The following is a 16,362-nucleotide window of genomic DNA, read 5'->3' as shown; positions in this document are numbered from 1 at the left end:
ATCTAGTGCTGCTATAACAGAAATACCACAAGTGGATGGCTTTAACACAGAGAAGTTTATTTGCTTACAGTAAAGTAGGTTAAAAGTCCAAATTCAGGGTGTCAGCTCCAGGGGAAGGCTTTCTCTCTCTGTTGGCTTTCTCATCAATGTTCCCCTGGACTAGGAGCTTCTCAGAGCAGGGACCCCAGGTCAAAAGGACATGCTCTGCTCCCGGCACTACCTTCTTGATGGTATGAGGTCCCCCTGTCTCACTGCTTACTTCTGTCTTTTATATCTCAAGTGATTGCCCAGGACACACTCCAATCTTGTAAACTGAGTCCTGCCTCACTAACACAACTGCCGCCCATCCTCCCTCATTAACATCATAGAGGCAGGATTTACATACAACACATAGGAAAATTACACAATACTGGAAATCATGGCCCAGCCAAACTGACAGACACATTTTTTCTGTGAATCCATGACAGACACTATCTAATTTTATACATCTCATCAATATAACCGCAGCTAATTCATCTCATTACATCATAGTGACAGAATATACAACACACAGGGAAATCACATCAGATTACAAAATGGTAGACAATCATATAATACTGGGAATCATGACCTAGCCAAGTTGACAGATATTTTGGGGGGACACAATTCAATCCATGACAGCCCTTTAAAGTTTGCTGATGCCCAGTTTTGCTGAATGTAGCCTCAGCCAGATCCCTTGGGGAGCTCTAGAACATGAATGGCACCATGGAGCTGCCCCACCTAAAGACAAGGGGGCTGGCCTTTTGTACCCTTGTACAAGGCTGACTTCAGGGCCCTGTGCCTAGAAGGACCACATACTTGGAGTTCAGGGGAGAGGTCCAGGCTACAAATACGAATTTGGAAGTTGTCAGAATGTCAATAGTATTTTAAAAGTCACCGTTCTCATCTAGAGAGTGACTGTAGATAGAGCAGAGATCTTAGGACTGAGCCCTGGGATGTACCTGTGCTTACAGGTCAGGAAGAGGACCTGGGAAAGGAGGCCAAGAAGACAGGCTTGTGAAATAGGAGAGAAACTGAGAGACAGTGCTTTCTCAGAAGTTAGGAAAGAACACGTTTCAAGGAGGGAGTGACCAACTGTGACAAACATTGTTATGGTCAGTTTAGGGGCAGCTCTAGGGGTCATATGACTATACCAAGAAGCACACAGGGAGTCTGTAAGTCCAAGGTGGGGGAGAGGGCAGCCCAACTCTGCAAACACACACACACACACACACACACACACACACAAGTGTACACATACCATGTACATACTGCCACACTGTTATCATTATCTGGGGCTTGTGAATATTGTGAACAAGCATTAGAGATTAGAATCTAGGCTGATGTACTCAGAAGAGGTCTGAGAACATGGAGATAATTTCTGACAAGAGCAGGTTCTGTGCAAATGCATAAGCAAAAGCATGACCAGAGTGAGTGAACAGTGCGGGAGGAAAGGAATCGGCGACAAGTACAAACAACTCTTTCTAGGCGTTGTGCTGAAAAGGAACACAGAGAAATGGAAGGGTGGCCAGGGAAGGATGTGGAGTCAAGAGAGGGATTTTGTTTTGTTTTAAGACGGAAGAAATTACAGCATGTTTGCATCATGCTAGTGGAAATAATCCAGCAGAGAGGGAAAAAATGATGATGCAGGAGGGAGGAGAACCGCGAGGGTGATGTTTTTGAGTTGGTGAGAGGATAGGGCACTTGATGCAACAAGGGGAGGCTGCCCTCCAGGAGTTTGGACAGTTTGTCCATAGTAACAGGGCAGAAGGCGGAGCTTATGTGCTGGGATAAAAGTAGGTTGATGGATATAGTGGTGGGAGTTTGTGGAAGGTTCTCTTCTCATGGCTTCAATTTTCTCAGTGAAATAAATGGGAAACAAGGCCATCAGCTGAGAGAGAGTATATAAAAGAAGAGATGGTAGAGGTTTGAGGAAGAAAAGGAAAGTGTAAAGTGGTCATCCAGAAAAGTGGCCAAGTGAATGGTTCCTTTTAGTATCTCCTACAGCATCTTCATTACTCCAGCAAATACGTTCTGTCTATTATGTCCCATAAAATATGTGGCCATACAGCACATTCAAACCCATTCTGAACATTTCTTAGACTTGGAGCTGAGTGCAGCTTGAGTAATTTGGCAGGGTAGGAGCAGTGGTGATCCAGATGTTACCAGGTGGAAACCCCAGGTTCTGCTCGGCGTGACTCGTACCGGCCAGTAAATGAGAGATTGAGGTGGGAGAGCAGAAAAGGCACCTTTATTTTGTTGCACAAGGAAAGGAGTCAGCTGGAGCTGCTGCTGCCAAGACTGCTCCCCGAGGGTGACAGGAAAGGTTACTTCTAAGTGGTTTGCAAGTAGGGAGTTCATGGAAGTTACTTCAGCAATATTCTTAATCATACTAGCAGGTGTAATGGAGTTTACATATAACTTCATGCACACCAGGACTTTAATGTAAAATTTCGGGACTTGCTAAGCAAAGAAAGCAGGATTCTAATGCAAAGCTGTGGGGGAGGAAGCCAAGCAAGGAAATGGGATTCTAATGCAGAAGCTGCTAGGCCAGCTAACCAAAGAAAGCAAGATTCTGATACAGAGGTGCTTGAGGTAGTAGAATTTTCCATAGCCTGGGGATCTCTGTCTTACAGAGTTGGAAGCAGCTAGAAGCTTCTCTTTGGGGTCACTGCAGAAGTCTCCTAACTGGTCTCTTGGAATCCCTTTGTTTGAGTGATTGCGCTAAAATACAATCTGATTATGTAACACCCTTGCTTTTAATCCTTCAATAAGAATATATAAGAACTTGTGACATATTGCTTCTGGGGAAGTAAATAAGAACATTGGAGTACAGAGGTGGGAGACTTATGTTTCACATATACCCTGGTGCAATGTTTGGGAAAAAAAATTTAACCATGAGCATGCATTCACTATTCAAAAGAAAACAAAACCTCCTCCTGTTGTAGGGTAGAAACATCACAAAGTTTAGTAAAGCAAAAAGAAAGTTTTATTTGGCATATATTCAAGGGGGCAAAAGTAGCAAACGGACAACCATGCTGCCAGAGCCATGTCTGCCCGAGTCCAAAAGTAACACAGAACCGACAAAAGTGGGAAAATGGACAAGCACGCAGCCAGAGCCATGTCTGCCCGAGTACAGAGAATATTACAGAATAGGCAAGAGTGGGAAAACGCACAAGCATGCTGCCACAGCCATGTCTGCCTGAGTCCAAGGAACCACTACAGAGCCATCAGTATATATTAATATTACAAGTGGGCAAAACCATTGAAAGCTTCACCTTTTCACAGACTGGCTAGAAATCGTGATCCTACATTTTGAATCGTCTTTCTTAACAATCACTGGCACAGGTTTCAGCAACGACAGTCAGGAGAGTCTTCATTAGTCCAACAGACTTCTATTCACTAAATGCTAATAGAAAAAGAGTAGAAAGTCTTTTGTGTTCAGTTTGATTGGCTTTATGTGAAAGTTTCCCTAAAAGATATTTTCCAAGATTATTTTAGCTATTGCTTTTATACCTCAGGGCCCAGTTGATGTGTCCTTGTGAGTCCTTGTGAGCCCAGCTCCAGCTGGGTCAAATTCTCTATGCTCAAGGACAGGGAATAATAACTCCAATATTATTTCCTAAATCACTCCTCAAAAAAGTTTCTATGGGTTTTCACTGTCCTTAGAAGAAAATCCGTAACTTGGTCTTACAATGCTCTCCATGGTGTACTCCTTGGCCTCTCCAGCCTGATCTCACACTGTCTCTGTTCAACCAGCTACACTGGCACTGGCCGTTCACTTCCGCTGGGTTAGGCTCTCCTTCACATCAGTCTTTACAAGCGCTTTTTCTTCGGCCTAACTCATTCTTACTCACACCTCTCCCTCCCCTTTCTTTGCCATTAAACTTCAGGTCTCAGCTTTAAAGTCACGATTTCAGTGAAAAGTCTTTCCTGTCTGAATCTTCAGTCCCCTCCAGACTTGGTCAGTCCCGGATGGGGGCTCCCCTGGCACGGGGCACTTCATCACTAAGCACTTATGAAAATCGTAATAAACAGTGTAATTTGCTCATCAGTTTGCCTCACTATGTTGCCGGGAACTCCGGGTTCTGCTTGGCCTTAACTCCATCAGGGCCAAAAAGACAGAGGCTGAGTTGGGGAGAACGAAAAGCAACTTTATTAGTTGGCCAGGTAAAGAGAGATAAGGGACTGCCTGCCATCCAGGACTGCCTCTCAAGCAGCCTGTTGAGGCTGGTTTACACAGGCAGAATCAGTTTCAAATACAAAATGGCGCACACTCAGACGCAGAGCGTTTTTAGAATGAGTAAGCATTTTTTAAGACCCAGGTTCTATTCCCACCGCAGGAGGAATTTAGTTATTTTTGTTTATTAGCCAAGTCAGCTCTCCACCCAGGAGCGGAGAATTTATCATGCCTGAAGCAGTTAATGAGCTAAAGGTCATCTGGAATGTTAGGATGGAGAGCAGGGCCTGTTTCAGTCCACTCTGGCAAACCGGTGGCTGTTTTTCTTTAAAGAAATTCTGAGGAGGAAAAGAAAGAACTTTAGGAAACGGGCTGGGTGAAGGGCTGTCTTGAGGCTAAGAAAAATGGCTCTATAGTTCTAGCCCTGTCTTAACTACATCTTTAGACCTCTGGGGACAGGGTCCGTGTTGGTCTTGTTCACTACTGTGTCCCTTGGTGCCCAGCAGAGTGCGTGGCACATAGTGGGTGTTCAGTGAATGTTAGCTGGATGACCCGTACGTGTCTGGACGCTTTGTTCATCTAAAGCAGTCGGTGTCAGGGCAGATGTGGGGAAAAGGGACTCAGAAGAGGGGGTCAGCGCCCAGGAGCCCTCTTTTTTGGACTCTCCTTTTAGAGGCCGGGGTGACACTGCCGGCGATCCTAGGTCCAGAGGCCCGGTGGGAGAGACCACCATCTGTGAATGTCGTGCTCACAGGTCGGACGTTTAAATGCACGATCAGATGCATCTGGCTGGCAACGCGTGGGAAGCGGCTGGCGAGAACTTCAGCAGGCTGTCGGGGAAGGTGTTTGGGGCCAGGCTCCGGATTTGCTAGGTGTATGAGTTCCAAAACAGCCTCCTCCCCCTCAACAGAAAAGTTTGGACTACCAGCTGTGACAATAGCTGCGACAGAAACGCCACAGCCTGCTCAATATGGACGGCCATAAGACTCCACAGCTAGGACTGCAGCCTGGAGCACGCCCCGGAGCAGGCCGCCCCAGGCCCAGTTAGAAAGCGACATTAGCCCTGCGCCTGCACACTCGTGGACCTGCGGCCCGGCACACTCCCGGCCCCGCCCCCGCCCCGGAGGCGGTCCTGCGGTCCCGCGCGCCCCGTCCCGCCCCCGCCCCGGAGGCGGTCCTGCGGTCCCGCGCGCCCCGTCCCGCCCCCGCCCCGGAGGCGGTCCTGCGGTCCCGCGCGCCCCGTCCCGCCCCCCGCCATCTGCGTGCGCACCGCCTAGAGCCAGCCTCGGTGAAAGACTGCCGGGCGCATGCGACCGGACTTGTTTACTGGCTGCGTGCGGCTCACTGAGCGCATTGCCGACTTACTTCTTTGGCTGATTTGAAGCTGGTGTCAGGTAGGCAGACTCCAGGGATCCGATGCGGGAATCAGCGGCGCAAGCCGAGCCCGGCGCGGGACAGCCACACCGCCGTTTGACAGACATTGCTTCCCACTAATCAGGGGTGAGGTGGCCCGGCCTTCTGCCCAATAGGCTGCGTGCCTAACGGGCGCTGTTTGGGCCCACTAGGTGCAGGCTACACCGCGGGACCGCGTGGTTTCGCGCTGCTGGGACCGAGGCCTAAGGGGCGTGGGCGGCCGGAGACGCCGCGGGGCCCGGGTTTCAGGGCCAGTCAGCACTCCTTTCCACCCACCCTGGCTCGGCTGAGCCAGTTCTGGCTTGTGGACGGAGAGGGCCGCAGAGACGCGGGAGCCACCTTTTCTCAGCGGCCCTCCTCTGAGAAAGCCCCGGCGGCCCCCTCAATTCGGGCTGCCCTGACCTGGCCTCAAAGCACTGGCCTAGCCCTCCTGGGATGGGGGAGGTCAAGGTCCCAGACATGCCCTCTGTGGTGGAGGATGGTCTGGGGCCTAGCAGCGGACTCCCCAGCCCTTCCGTGTGCATGGGGACGTGGCGCATCCCAACTCCCGGGGTGAAAGATGCCTTTGAGTTCGGCCCGCCCACCGCCGTCCCCTTAGGCCCCAGAGTTCCTCTCCCTCTGGTTGTGGGCAGTTAGGATGCTGTCGTTTTAAAGAAGTTCACTACGTTTGCGTGGCGCACTTACGTTCACAATCATAATTTTGAATCTTGAGCAGTCCTTTGACACAGGCGGTGCGGAGATTATCACACCCGTTTTACAGATGTGAGAACTCAGACTTTTTGGTAGCTTAACTGAGTTGACTGACGTCTCGTGCAGAAATGGTGGAGCTGGAACTGGATCTCACAACACTTAAAAAAAAGCTTAGTTTCTAGATTGAGGTTTTTCGCCTCCCCCATGCCCCATCTTTGCTGAATTCCTCTGCTACATCTTGGTTTGTTTTACTTGTGTGCATGAAAGCCTTTTGGTGTCTCCCCATCCCCTTCAGAATAGAGTTCAGAGTTGGGCATTCAAGTTCCCACATCATTTGGCCCCTTGCTTGTTACCTTTCCAACTTATTTTCCACAATCCCCTCACCATCCTCTTCTCCAGCAAAATTGGCCGCACCCCTGTTCTCAGTAGATGTCCCTCACTTGCCTATACACGCTGCTCTCGCTGTACCATTTCCCACACTTTTTAAGCTACTTAGTCCTTCAAGGGCCATTGCCAATCCCAGGTCTACAAAGCAGGAGCAGTCTCCAAGCTGGACTTACTTCCCTCACCCTGCTCTGATGGGCCGTACTTACCTTGGTCTTGGCACTGAAAGCTGCTGTCTCTTTTTCCCCTTTTATAACCTTGGCATTTTGTCCATCTGTTTTTCACCACCACGGGATTACTCATTTATTTGTAAATGTTTCATGCGTGTAACTGTATGGTGGCAACTTGAGATAGGGTCCCGAATCTGATTAATTTTTGTGGTTCCCACGGGGTCTAACACGGTGGCTCAAACAAAGTAGGTAGCCCTAATTTTTGTGGTTCCCACAGGGTCTAACACAGTAGCTCAAACAAAGTAGGTAGCCCTTAATGTGAGGGAATGAATCCTCCCTGCCTCCCACCTGGTCCTTGTGTACATGGGAATATTTATTGCCAGGCACTGTGGGGGACTGCAGGAATCTTCCCAAAAGAGTAAAATTCGGGCACATCAAATGCAATTGGATGAGATTAGTCTTCTGTAGAAATAACCCACTCAATAAAAAGGGTGGCTGAAGAATTTCTAGGAACACCCAAAATTTAAATCAGTGAACCCAGGGTATAGCCTCAACAAGGGTTATATCTGGTTAGCTCATATCTATAATGTAGCCAAGTCTGATAGTCATGTGTCAATAGGAACCTTTCAATTGTAAGGTGATGGTCAGGTAGTATTTCCCCCAAATAATAGGTAGGGACTTCGGGTCAAAAATAAATGACATACTGTATACCCTTCTTGAGAGATTACAGTGTACATATGAACAGTAAAGAAACCAGTTAATTTTGTTCAACCAGCATTTCTGTGATTTCTTTATCCATAAACCCCCTTTGGGAATCCTGTATGCATTTTGTAGAAGCCGTGGAAGATGCTTTTGGGAGTGCTGCAACAGGATAGGAAGAGCAGGATGTGGTTGGTGGCTTCCATGCCGTATGAGAGGAAAGACATTCTGAGCATTCTTATTTTCTTGCCAATTTCATTCATTCCTGTCCTGGGGAGAAGTGGGGCGGGGGTGGGGGGTGGGGTGCTTCAAGCTGAACTTCTCAGTTTCTGGTCCCTTTCTTAGCTTATTTTTATTATACCTTCACATGGAATGTTTCCAGAGGGGGAAGACATCCTGATCACACCAAAGCACGCATTCTCTGCTGCTTGGTGATTGTGTTTCTCAATTTGATCACATCTGAGTTTGCTGACCAAATCAGGTTTTTGGGCCTCTGAAGCTGGGGACTAGCACTAAACCCTCCCTGACAAGCCTGTGGATATCTCCTGACCTCTTGTCTGTGTTGTTTTCACCTGCTTCTTGGCTCTGCTGTCTTTCCATCCATCCTTTGATTTCTCATCCAGTCTGTCCTTCCATTCCCTACTGTGACTGTACTGCTATTTGACTTTAATCTAATCTACCCTCTGAGTCCTCTGCTCATGATTTGCTTCCTACAGGCTTGTTATCTGATGTCCCTGTCCCCTAGTACATAACAGTCTCTCTTCATGGCATATCTGGGAGAGATTGGTGATAAGAAACAAGTTGCTATTAAATTACAGATGAAAACTGCCTGTAATTAAAAGAAATTTTTAGGTTTATCTGCAACCCTTAAACGTTGAAGTTTTATTCTCTTTATCCTTTTATTCTTACCCATAACCTAGAGGAGCTGTATTTTCTTGGCGATACATTGTAGTTTAGCAAAGACATTTCTTTCAGTGGATTGGAGTGCTTATCCAAGATTGAAATAAATTTTGTTTTCTCATAAGAAGAGTAACCAGGCACCTAGGTATACCAGCGTCTGGCAGCGATGCCAGCCAGCATTTGGGGCATAGTGTTCCATCAACAGCTTAAAGGTGTTTTGTTTTGTTTTTTGGTTGACTCTCAAGGTTGTTAGTTATCAAAGCTTTAAACAAAAGCTATGTTATTTGAGTAGGACTTGTTTTTTTTTTTTTAAAACTCCATTTGACTAAAGCTATTCAGTGTTCCAAGATCCAAATATTTGTTATGATCCCATTTAAACCTGACAACCATCAGTAGTCATTTTGACAGACAAGGAAGTCAAGGCTCCAAGAAGGCTTATAGCTAATTAGTGGCAGAGCTGGTATTTGAACCCAGATAAATTGATTGGTTGAGATATATTTTACCTATCATTTTTCTTTCTCCTCAGTTAAGTGCGTGGCTGCTAACCAGAAAGTTGGCAGTTCAAGTCCACCCAGAGGCACCTCAGAAAGAAATTTCTTTTAATTACAGGCAGTTTTCATCTGTAATTTAATAGCAACTTGTTTCTTATCACCAATCTCTCCCAGATATGCCATGAAGAGAGACTGTTATGTACTAGGGGACAGGGACATCAGATAACAAGCCTGTAGGAAACAAATCATGATAATCTACTTCCTAAAAATGAGCCATTGAAAACCCTATGGAGCACAGTTCTGCTCTGACACACATGGGGTGACCATGAGTTGGAATCAACAGCATCTGGTTCTGATTTTTAAGTTGATTGGTTGAGATATATTTTATCTATAATTTTTCTTCTCCCAGGTCAAAAATTAAAATGAAGTACATTCTAGTTACTGGCGGTGTTATATCAGGAATTGGAAAAGGAATCATTGCCAGCAGTGTGGGCACAATACTCAAGTCATGTGGTTTACATGTAACTTCAATTAAAATTGACCCATACATTAACATTGATGCAGGAACATTCTCTCCGTATGAGCATGGTAAGCTGAATGAATTTCTTTCTTCCTTTTTTTAAAGTAATGATTGTGTGGTATGTGGAAGAACACGTAGCCCTTAGAAACTGTGCGTATATTTTGCATTACATAACATCCATTTTCTGCCTTTTCAAAAGGTCTGTAGTGTACAGAATGGTGGTTTTCTCTCTTGGACAGAGGAAGCAGGAGAAACAGTCTCTTGGTGGCTGCCTGAAAGTTTCTCAGTTCCCTTGAAAAAAGAAACCTGGTGACATGATAACCTTCTTCAAATACTTGAGAAGAGAAATTATTTCAACTTTTTAAAAATTTATTGTGCTTTAGGTAAAAGTTTACAGCTCAAGTTAGTTTCTTATACAAAACTAACTAGGTATTTATACACACATTTACAATTTATACATACATTGTTATGTGACCCTAGTTGCTATCCCTATAATGTGACCACACATTCCTCCTTTCCACCCCGGATTACCCGTTTCCATTCAACCGTCTCCTGTCCCTTTCTGCTTTCTCATCTTGCTTCTGGACAGAAGCCGTCCATTTAGTCTCTTGTATCTACTTGAGCTAAGCAGCACACCTTCACGAGTATCATTTTATGTGTTATAGTCCAGTCTATTCTTTTTCTGAAGAGTTGGCTTCGGGAATGGTTTTAGTTCTGGGTTAACAGTCCAGGGCCATGTCTTCTGGGGTTCCTCCAGTCTCAGTCAGACCATTAAGTCTGGTCTTTTTACAAGAATTTGAGTTCTGTGGCCCACTTTTCTCCTGTGCCATCAGGGACTCTCTGTTGTGTTGCCTATCAGGGCAATCGTTGGTGGTAGCCAGGCACCATCTAGTTTGAGAAGAGGAATTATGTTTATTCCTTGTGACCCCAATCATTAGAAATAGGATTGGTGGATAGAAGTTGGAGAGAAACAGATTTTGGCCCAATAGAAGAAAGAGCTTTTTATTAGCAAGTGCTCTTCAAGAGTAGGGTGACCAACTTTAAGAAGTCATGAGTTCCTGTTGGTAGAGATGTTCAGTCAGACGCTAAATGGCCACTTTGTAGAGAATTCAAGCAACAGACAGATGCTGGCTTTGGATGATCTGTCAACTAGAGATTCTGTTTTGCTAAAGGAGCTTGGATAATATAAGCCAGGCTCTTTGAGGTATGTGAAACAGTTAAAACCATTAATGGAGGGTAGAAAAAATAGCATTTTACTACTTTGTTATTACTGAGTACCTGTCAACAATGTGATGTATGAACTTGTCTCAGATACCTTGTATAGACTGAATTGTGTCCCCCAAAAGTGTGTGTTGTAAATCCTAACCCCTGTATTTGTGGATGTAATTACATTTGGGAATAGGGTTTTCTTTGCTGTGTTGGTGAGGCCATATCAGTGTAGTGTGTGTCTTACGCCAGTCACCTTTGAGAAATAAAACAAGCAGATTAGGCACAAAGAAGCAAGCAGAGATGGGGCAAGATAGATGCCACACCACATGAAGATTGCCAAGGAACCAAGGAACAGAAGCTGAAAAGAGACAAGGACCTTCCCCCAGAGGCAGCAGAGAAAGCCTTCCCCTAGAGCTGGTGCTCTTAATTCCGACTCCTAGCTTTCTAAACTGTGAGAAAATAAATCTCTGTTTGTTAAAGCCACTCTCTTGTGGTATTTCTCTTATAGCAGTGCTAGATAACTAAGACAATACTCAAAAGTTGGATTGCTTAAAATTGGGAATAGATGTACTGTTAAAATGTCTAAGCCTTAAAATTTTATAAAATTATTGTCTAATGTTGAGGTAAAAATCTGTAAGTGTCAATAGAGCAAAAATCCTTATGTAACATGGTGTCAGGAAAAGATCAACAGACTGGAGCAAGAAATACAGAATTCTTGAGCAAAAGATGGGCTGTTTCTTTGAAGGGGAAAATGAGACATTTTTCTTTTCCCACTTTTAAGCTTGTCACCATTGTGATGGTAGGAATGAACCATTCTGTGTCAAATTTCTAAAACGAAGCTTCAAGGAATTAATGCTAAGCAAAGGAGTAAAGGGAAACTTCTTCAGTTTCACAGCTTTATTTAGGATTATAGTGTAGCCCAGAAGTGGATTTGTAATTAACACAACCTTAATATATTATATATTAATATATATAATGTTAATATATTTTATGTAAATTTTGAATCAGATCATACTTTTATTACATTTTGAACTTTAATTTTCTCAATTAGAATATTTTGAAAACTTTTTTTCTCTACGTAGCAGATACCATACAGTAGCTTCCCACCATAAAGTCTGATATATCCACAGCCTGCTAGATGGTGATGTCCTCCACTTGATGCTATTTCCTAACTCTTTCTGATTAAGAGTGAGTTTGCTGACAGGCTGGGGGTGTGATGTTACCTTCTGGAGAATGATTGGTCATTTTTCCTTCTTTTGTGCATATTTAGTTTTCTGGAAGTACATTTCTTTGCCTTATATCAAGCTAATGCAGACTTTGTCCTGTTCAAGTGTTTACATTTTGGAACTCCAGTTGTACCATAGTACATGTATTTTTCACTTACCTAAACATTTTCACTGTTCCTGCAGGGGAAGTTTTTGTGCTGGATGACGGTGGGGAAGTAGACCTTGACCTGGGTAACTATGAGCGGTTCCTTGACATCCGCCTCACCAAGGACAATAATCTGACCACTGGAAAGATATACCAGCATGTCATTAACAAGGAACGCAAAGGAGATTACTTGGGGAAAACCGTCCAAGGTAATGCTGGATTTACCTTTGAGATGTTTAGTTTCATCTAAGTACAAACATTTACTTTTTATGTAATTTCAGCATGGAAGTGTCAATGTAGTGTTACTGAAATATGCCTTCAGTTGATAATTTAGAGCTGTATGCAGTTTACTCAAAATCGCTTAGAGAGGCCATGGTGCTCTGTGAATGGCATCGAAGCCGTTAGCCCAGGCCAGGTGGCATGACTTGAGCCCTGAAAGCTGTTATTTTTACACAGTGAGTATGAGATGATGAAGACAGCTAGATTAGGTGTTAACCCAGGTGGTGTGTATGCTGTGGATCTGGCCTTACTGTGTGTAGACAGTGGTAAGGAAATGGACATCCATTGTGTGCTGTGGTTTTCAGGCTATCCATCAGTGCCACATGGGCTAGGGGGTGGTGTCTGTGAAGGTGATCTCTGGGTCCTCCTGAGCTTTTGTTACCAGCTGGAAACCCTGGGTTCTTGCTCCGTGTGACTTGTATCGTCTGATAAATGAGAGACTGAGGTGGGAGAACAGTAAAGCACCTTTATTTCATTGTACGAGGAAAAGGAGTCAGTCAGAGGTACTGCTGCCGAGACTGCTCCCCAAGGGCGAGCAGACAAGTTACTTTCAAGGGATTTACAAGTAGGGAGTTCATATCAGTTACATCAGCAACATTCTTAATCATACTCTGTAGGGGTTTACATATAACCTCCAAGCAACGGCAGGATTCAAATGCAAAGCTGAGGGGGAGGAAGCGCAGGAAAGGAAACAGGAACTTTTGATGCAACACTGTGGGGGTGGAAGCTAAGCAGAGAAAACAGGATTTTTCTTTTTTTGTTTTTTTGTTTTTTGTACTCTAGATGAAGGTTTACAGAACAAACTAGTTTCTCATTAAACAGTTAGTACACGTTGTTTTATTGCATTGGTTAACAACCCCACGACATGTCAACACTGTCCTTTCTCAACCTTGGGTTCCCTATCACCAGCTTTCCTGTCCCCTCCTGCCTTCTAGTCCTTGTCCGTGGACTGCTGTGCCTCATTAGTTCCGTTTTGTTTTATGGAGCTGTCCAATCCCCAGCAGAACGGTGAACCTCGGTAGCAACTTCACCACTGAGCTAAAAGGGTGTCCGGGGACCGTACTCTTGGGGTTTCTCCAGTTTCTGTCAGGCTAGTAAGTCTGGTCTTTTTTTGTGAGTTAGAATTTTATTCTACATTTTCTCTAGCTCTGTCCAGGACCCTCTATTATGATCCCTATCAGAGCAGTCACTGGTGGTAGCCAGGCACCATCTAGTTGTACTGGACTCAGTCTGGCGAAGGCCGTGGTAGTTGTGATCCATTCGTCCTTTGGACTAATCTTTTTGTTGTGTCTTTAGTTTTTTTCATTCTCCCCTGCTCCCGAAGGGGTGAAACCAGTGGAGTATCTTAGATGGCTGCTCACAGGCTTTTAAGACCCCAGTCGCTACTCAACAAAGTAGAACATAGAACATTTTCTTTATAAACTGTGTATGCCGGTTGAGCTGGATGTTCCTCAAGACCATGATCCCCACGGCCCTCAGCCCAGCAGTTCGGTCCCTCAGGGAGAGAAAACAGGATTTTTAACGCAACACTATGGGGGAGGAAGCCAAGCAAAGAAAACAGGATTTTTAATGCAGCACTGTGGAGACTCTGTCTCACTCCTTGCATTTGTTTTTGGACCCTGGTCTTTCAGGACCTGTGTCCACTTTGAGCTATAGCCTGGCTCAGAATTGTTTGGCATATTCTTGGGGAGGGACAAATATTGGACCTGGGCCTTTCCTTGTGGCTACTGACCTCTTGTTGGTTTATAACTATTTACTAAATATTAAAAGAAGAAGAGTGACTTTTATGCTGTTTATGTGAATGTTTCCCTAAAAGTTTTTTTTTTTTTTTTTTTTTAAAGATTGTCTTAGCTATTGTCTTTATACCTCAGGGCGCAGTTGACGTGTCTTTATGAGTCTTTGTGATTCCAGCTCCAGCTAGATCACATTCTTTATGTTCAGGGACACGGAATAATGGCTCCGGTATTATCTCCTAAATCATTATTTTCTTTTGATCAGAGATTGGAGATAACACATTGATGATTAATACCTGGTCTTAGTCGAGCTCCTAGATGGCAGCCATGACAGGCTGTTTAAACTCACGGTGCTGTTTTCCACCAGATACCATCTGGTTCTTCTGCAGGATCTTAAGAGCAATGTTCCTATCAATCACATTGCCGAAGTGAGCAGACTTAGTGTACATCAACATTTTAGTCTGAGGCTTTTTTAAGTGTGTAAGACAATAGAAGATAAATTTTATTATGCCTAATACTATCTGGATGCAGATTAAGAATATTATTATTATTTCTTGTAATAGTGATTTAGCTCATATATTTATTCTTGATGGTAACTAACCAAATAAATCTGGTGTTTATAAGGGTGTTATGGTGTGTACCCAAGTAGTTTGTTGTCTACTTTTGTGTATATTATTTTCTATTTCTCTTGTGTTACTTTTCTGAATACAACAAGAGGTATTTGCTACAGTACAGATTATAATTTCTTGGGCTAAAAAATCTAAGGCTATTTTGTTATCTTATGTCCCCTTGACTAATGAGGTCAGAGATTACTGTTGTGTTTTTTTATCTCATTAACAACTTCATCTGTTGTTTGTCCCATAATGATCGATAAATTTCCTAAAGATTTTTTTCAATTTAACTATACCATAATAGGAATTAAAGCTACCAACCCCACTCCGAGTATTGGACCAATGGGTTTCTTTTTGACTCTTGTTTTATAATGTGTAACAATTTAACATTATCTTTTCAGTATTTACTAGCATCGTTAACTATGAATGTCTAAAGGTAGTCTTAAAATTCTCAAAATGCATTGCCCGTGCATTCACCAGGAATCTAAACAAGAGATTGCCCACGTAAACTCACTGTCAGCTGGATCATTTAAACTAGTATAGTTGGATCCACCACACAAAAACATGTATCCATAAGGAGCACACAAAGTTTGTCTAGAGGAGACAGGAGGTATAGAAAAATTTACATGTGACAAGCAAATTTTCATTAGAGAGTACATGATTAGCAAGATAATACAGGATGGACCTCTCCTGTTGGAGGTCTTCAGTTAATCTGTTTAAAACATACTAAGTGTTCTTCTTGAGGGCAAGCTGTCCCTCCTTGGTTTACCTGTTAACAGTCATGGATCACTTTCTCAGAAGCAGAAGTGTCACAAAACTGTTTTTTGAGAGAACTAATAGGAATTTTCCCCCACGTGTCTGTCAGTTTGTCGTACTGTGGGGGCTTGCTGAAGATCATTCAAAAGTGGCTGCAGCAGTATATTGACAGGGAACTGCCAGAAATTCAGGCCAGATATCATTGCTGGTGTCAGATGAATCCTGGCTGAAAGTAGGCAATACCAGAAAGATGTTTACCTGTGTTTTATTGACTATGCAAAGGCATTTGACTATGTGTATCATAACAGACTATGGATAACATTGCGAAGAATGGGAATTCCGGAACACTTAATTGTGCTCATGAGGAACCTACACACACATCAAGAGGCAGTTGTTCAGACAGAACAAGGGGATACTGCGTGGTTTAAAGTCAGGAAAAGTGTGCGTCAAGGTTGTATCCTTTCACTATATCTATTCAGTCTGTATGCTGAGCAAATGATCCAAGAAGCTGGACTATATGAAGAATGGGGCATCAGGACTGGAGGAAGACCCATTATCAGCCTGCGTTATGCAGATGACACGACCTTGCTTGCTGAAAGTGAAGAGGACTTGAAGCACTTACTGATGAAGATCAAAGACCGCCTTCAGTATAGATTATACCTCAACATAAAGATAACAAAAATCCTCAACTGGACCAATAAGCAACATCATGATAAATGAAGAAAAGATCGAAGTTGTCAAGGATTTCATTTTACTTGGATCCACCCACAATCAACACCCATGGAAGCAGCAGTCAAGAAATCAAACGACGCATTGTATTGGGCAAATCTGCTGCAAAAGACCTCTTTAAAGTGTTGAAAAGCAAAGATGTCACTTTAAGGACTAAGGTGCACCTGACCCAAGCCATGATATTTGCAATCGCATTATATGCATGTGAA

General features: G+C 43.9%; 1 protein-coding gene across 4 annotated transcripts in view; it reads left to right on the top strand.

Annotated features, from left to right (window-relative positions):
• Positions 1-5,460: 5,460 nt before the first annotated feature.
• LOC101347469 (CTP synthase 1-like) overlaps positions 5,461-16,362 on the top strand; it is a 36,636-nt gene continuing 25,734 nt past the window's right edge. For 2 of the 4 annotated variants that reach the window (XM_023726616.1, XM_023726615.1), the window contains exons 1-2: positions 5,461-5,592; positions 12,084-12,254. In XM_023726616.1, coding sequence (XP_023582384.1) covers positions 12,204-12,254 — 51 coding nt within the window. In that variant the 5' untranslated portion in view covers positions 5,461-5,592; positions 12,084-12,203. Of the gene's footprint in view, positions 5,593-9,354; positions 9,534-11,808; positions 12,255-16,362 lie in introns of those variants that run through there. The other 2 variants (XM_004368486.2, XM_023726617.1) reach the window with 2 other exon arrangements.

The sequence above is a fragment of the Trichechus manatus genome, unplaced genomic scaffold (genome assembly GCF_000243295.1).
Source record: "Trichechus manatus latirostris isolate Lorelei unplaced genomic scaffold, TriManLat1.0 scaffold00001, whole genome shotgun sequence".
Classification (NCBI taxonomy): domain Eukaryota; kingdom Metazoa; phylum Chordata; class Mammalia; order Sirenia; family Trichechidae; genus Trichechus; species Trichechus manatus.
Note: the sequence above shows the minus strand (reverse complement) of the source record. Positions and strands in the feature narration are given on the sequence as shown.